We start from the raw sequence: 5492 nt of genomic DNA on the forward strand, positions 1-5492 counted from the left end.
TTCGTCTGAAACGATGAGGTTTTTCGACGTTTAAAAGACGAGTAAAAAATTTTAAATGGTCAAAATTTGGGGTATGACAAATGCCCCTGTTTATGTTTCTCCGTCACGGGGATTTAAAAAGAAGGAATTTTTAAATCAACGGGTCGATGAGACTTAAATATCAAGTACACCAATTTTGACCAATTGAAATGCTAAGAATGCAATGCTTATGAACATAATAGTATGAATGCCTATGATGCAATTATGAATGCAAAGACGGCAAGGATACACTGAATGGGGAACAAACTGATAGGTATTACTGGGGAGGAAAGACGGTCTATTACATTTAAATTGGTAAAGACGACATTACAAGAAAGATAAACATATGTCTATTAACTTTAGAATTGGTAAAGACGACATTACAAGAACGATAAACACATGTCTATGACAACATTACAAGAAAGATAAACACATGTTTATTACCTTTAGAATTGGTAAAGACGACATTACTAGAACGATAAACACATGTCTATTACCTTTAGAATTGGTAAAGACGACATTACAAGAAAGAAAACATGTCAATTACCTTTAAATTGGTAAAGACGAATAAGACAAAACCTGAACGGACACTGGGGATAAAACTTGAGAAGACAAAAATTGAGTGATGTCTCGTCATCCGGTATAGGGAGATGACACTGTTGACATTCCGTCTTCCGACCAAGCGGGGAATAATAACCTTGACATTCCGTCTTCCGACCAAGCGAGGAATGAAACACTTTATATTCCGTAATCCGACAAACCGGGAAATAATAACCTTGACATTCTGTCTTCCGACCAAGCGGGGAATGAAACACTTGATATTCCGTAATCCGACAAACCGGGGAATAATACTCTTGACATTCCGTCTTCCGACAAAGCGGGGAATGAAACACTTGATATTCCGTAATCCGAAAAATCGGGGAATAATACTCTTGACATTCCGTCTTCCGACCAAGCGGGGAATGGAACACTTGATATTCCGTAATCTGACAAACCAGGGAATAATACTCTTGACATTCCGTCTTCCGACCAAGCGGGGAATGAAACACTTGATATTCCGTAATCCGACAAACCGGGGAATAATACTCTTGACATTCCGTCTTCCGACCAAGCGGGGAATGAAACACCTCTGAAGATAAAGATCGAGTGATATCTCATTATCTGACAACACAGGGGATGACACTCTTATGAGAGTAAAAATTGGTTGACATCTCGTTATCTGATAAAGCAGGGGATGACACCTTTGTGAGATATAATTGAAATAAGACATTGGGTGATAATGCAACCATGTATAAAATGATATTTGTATGCGTGCTATATATGCATGAATAAAGGAATGCATGAATATGTATGAAACTTATATGACAATATAGCAGTAAGACCGATGAGACAAGATTGGGCAGGTAAAACGGAAGTGGCCCGACATCACAGTACAAACACTCAACAATCTTCAATGGGGATAACATTACTGGAGATGAATCGAATCATTGTCGGGGTAAATCCCGTTTATCAAACCATTGAAGGGGAAAAGCTCATTTATCGAACCACAGGCAGAAGTTGCCATTCATCAAACCACAGGAAGAAATCGCCATTCATCAAACCACATGCTAAAGTCGCCATTCATCAAACCACAGGCTGAAGTCGCCATTTCTCGGGATAAAACTCATCAATCAACAATCTGGCAGAAGACGCCATTAATCAAACCACAGGCAGAAATCACCATTGTAAACCAGCAAAAGATGCATTCTTCAATTTGGCCCACTTGAATTGTGATGCCTCTGTTTTTGTTTTTTTTTTTATTTTAAAATCCCTAACTTTTGCCTGGACTGCCCTTTCGGGTTTTCAATCCACCGGGAATATATATTTTTTTTGTATGCCCCTAATTTTTGCCTAGACCGCCCTTTCGGGTTTGTAGTCCACCAGGACGCTCATTTTTGCCTAAGCCGCCCTTTCGGGTTTTTCGACTTAGCGAGCTCTTTTTTTTTTGTATATATTTTTTTTGACAGAGGTCATCTCACAGCTTTTGGTCATGCTTACCTTGCAGAGTTTAACTGTCCTTGAGAAGAATGTTGATGTATGCTTCTCTTACTCATGAGTTCAAAGAAGATGTACCTGTTGTTTATGCTTTTCAAAAGACATTTAGAAAGAGGTTTTAAAATTTTATTACTTTAAGTATTAACATCAAAAATAGAAGAAAACTTGCAAAATAGAATAAATGAGAATTTCAAATAAATGGGCATAGGCTCAAATTAATGTAAATGGAGTGGTGGCCTGCCAAAGGCGTGGCTCCACGGATTTTAAAAAAGTTTGGAAAATGGTAATTTTATGGAAAAGGTACATTGAACACAATAACCACTGTTTCCTCCACCAACTTTGAATTCCACTATTCTGAATCTCTGATTTGCAGACGCTTCAGATCGGAAGCCCTTTAACAGCTAAGATGCCCCGGATTAATCATATCTGATTTGATGCAATTACCTTGCCATGAGTCGGAGGTCTTTTGACGGCTGAAATGCTCCAAGTGAGTCATGTCCGACCAGACGCAGTTACTTTGTCATAATCCTTAACTTTTGCATAGGTCGCCCTTGCGGGTTTCAACCTATCAGGATAAACACTTTTTTTATCATTTTTTTTATATATGTCTCTAACTTTTTCATGGACCGCCCTTTCGGGTTTTCAGTCCATCGAGACGCTCTTTTTCGCCTGAGCCACCTTTTTAGGTTTGCGACTTATCGAGCTTTTTCATTTTAACAAAGTATTTCTTGACTGCATCGGTATTCACAGGACATATAAGTTTACCACCGTTCTTTGTAATTTGGCATCCATTTGCCCCTAGAATTGGGTAACATATTTTTGAGCACAAAGCCACTTTCTTGACATTCACGGGGACGAGCCTTCTTTGTCGAATACTTGCTTTATCCTTTTGATATAACTGTACATGGCACACGGCAATAACCCTTTTAAATTTAGTCAAGCTTAGATTTCATTGGAACTTCCTTTGACAGGACTTTGACCTCCATGTGGGGCACTGCCTTTATATTATATACTGAAGTACAATATCCCTACAAGGCAGATGGTAGCATCTCGTGCCAGTCTTTGTACATGAAAGTCATCTTCTGGACAATCTTCTTGATATTTGTATTTGCAGCTTTGACGACTAAGATGCCCCAGTAGGCAATATATCTCATTGGGAAACTTTCGTCCTTCTTTTCTTCAACCTCGGACACAGGGAACTCAAAGTCGAGAGAGAGTACAGGGTTTAAGTGTTCAACGGGTTTATTAATGCATGATTTGATTATTAATATAAACATTATGATTATGCAGATATGTGGAAATGATTAAAGGAAAAGATTTTTTTTGGTTTTTTGTATTACCATTTTTCCAGAAAAAGCACAAAATAAAACAAGGTCGGGATCGAGACGACCTTTCATTAATGATGAAAATACATAAAGCAAAAAGCCCTAAACAAATTCACTCTCGCCTCGGGTGGGACGAAAGGATTTTTTTTGAAAAACATAAAGCAACAAACAAACATATTAATTGAACAAACGAGTAGCATAAATAAACATCAGTAAAGACCCAATTGCAGCTAAACAATCCATGTGTCAACACTAGATACCAAGATCCGATAGCGAATTAACTTGCATGTCTGAGTCCAAACTTAGAAAGGTAGGAGACCAGCTTCAAATAAATCTTGGACTGCATTCTTGAAAGCGTAACAACGCTCAATGTCATGACCTAGTGCCCCTTGATGGAAGACAAATGAGAGATCGGCTCTAAACCGTGCAGGCAATTTTTTAGGCATTGGAGGAGGTGGTTTAGTTTGGACGAGGTTCCTCTTAAGAAAATCAGGAAACAACTCCGCATATTTCATTGGAATTGGATCAAATTTAGTTCTTGGAGCCTGTTGTCGAGGTTTTTGCTGATACTGTTGTTGATATGGTTGAAACTGAGGTTGATAACTCGAGTTTTGAACAACATTTGTGATAGGCATAACAGCGGCAGCAGGGTGATAAGCCAGATACTGTTGTTGAGGTTGACTTTCTATCACACTCATTTCCTGATCTTCGTACTCGGAATCATCAGCGGGAACACTTTCTTTCACCAAACGTCTCTTTCGGACCCATTCTTCAACACGCATGCCGACGGTCATCATCTTTGCGAAGCTGCCGGATGCACTTGCAAGCATATGCTCATAATAGGACTGATCCAAAGTCTCCAGGAAAATTTCGGTAAACTCTTTCTCTTCTAGAGGTGGACGGACCTGTGCAGCCACATCTCTCCACCGTTGGGCATAAGCTTTGAAGGATTCATTATCATTCATGGTCAAGTGCAAGTTGTAGTTAAATCGTTGGACGAAAGCCTCACACAAATCATTGAAAGTTTTGACATCAACCTTGTTTAGACCCATATACCATATCAGTGCGGCACCAGTCAAACTATCTTGGAAACAGTGGATAAGGAGCTCATCATTACCTACTTGAGCAGACATCTTTCTTACATACATTACCAAATGAAGCTCAGGGCAAGTGTTCCCTTTGTACTTCTCAAAATCAGGGACCTTGAATTTGGGTGGTATCACAACATTTGGAACCAAGCAAAGATCATAAGCATTTTTCCCAAACAGTTCTTTCGCACAAAGAGCTTTCAATTCAAACTGTATTCTGTCAAACTTTTCTTCCAATTCAGCTATCCGGTCGTATCCAACCACATTTTATGAGTGATAAATTGGCCCAGGGCCCTGCTGAGTAGTATGAATCATAGCAGCTTGAGGGAACAAAGGACCAGGTTGAGGGATCGGCATTGTCAGTTGCACAAAAGGAGCTTGAACCTTAGAGACATCGGGACGGAATACTTCACCAGAACCAAAGGGTGTACTCTATAGATAACCTTTCACCATAGCATGTTGAGGAGTACTAGCAAACACTGTTGAAATCGGGGTAGTGGAAGCAACCGTGTGGGCTTGAGTGCTAACAATAGGATGAGATAATGGTTGTCTTTGTGCAACCGTCATCAAAGATACTAAGTTCCTCAAAATCTCATTCTCGGCCCGGAGGGTCGTCACCTCTTCACGAAGCTTGTGGTTCTCTTGTTCAAGATGATCCATTTTGATTTGCTCGAGTGTTATAGATGCGAGTAGACCGACGAATAGACCTTTTATGGAGAAGATACAATATGAGACACGAACTAGAAACTATGAACGCAAAAATGATGCATGATATATTTATGCAATAATGTACAATTTTTTTTTTGAAGGACTTATCAAAGTGAATTGTAAACATTGTAGAGGAACATGGTTTCATTTGAAAATTGTGAAGATATTGCAAAAGGTCCTTTTTCAAAAGGTAAGAACGAAACCAAGGAAAAAGTTCTTAACAAAAGCCAAAACTTAGTTAAGATTTTTGAAGTTATATTTCTTGGTGTTCATTCTTACAAGGTCCATATTCGTGATGTTTACAAAAAACTTATCTAAA

General features: G+C 39.0%; 1 protein-coding gene across 1 annotated transcript; it reads right to left on the reverse strand.

Annotated features, from left to right (window-relative positions):
• Positions 1 to 3679: 3679 nt before the first annotated feature.
• LOC120577006 (uncharacterized) lies at positions 3680 to 5125 on the reverse strand. Its single transcript, XM_039827893.1, has 2 exons — positions 4909 to 5125; positions 3680 to 4707 (listed from the first exon to the last, which is right to left on the reverse strand). The coding sequence occupies exons 1-2, from the start codon at positions 5123 to 5125 to the stop codon at positions 3680 to 3682; spliced, it is 1245 nt and encodes a 414-aa protein (XP_039683827.1).
• Positions 5126 to 5492: the final 367 nt, after the last annotated feature.

Source organism: Medicago truncatula, chromosome 7 (genome assembly GCF_003473485.1).
Source record: "Medicago truncatula cultivar Jemalong A17 chromosome 7, MtrunA17r5.0-ANR, whole genome shotgun sequence".
Taxonomy (NCBI): domain Eukaryota; kingdom Viridiplantae; phylum Streptophyta; class Magnoliopsida; order Fabales; family Fabaceae; genus Medicago; species Medicago truncatula.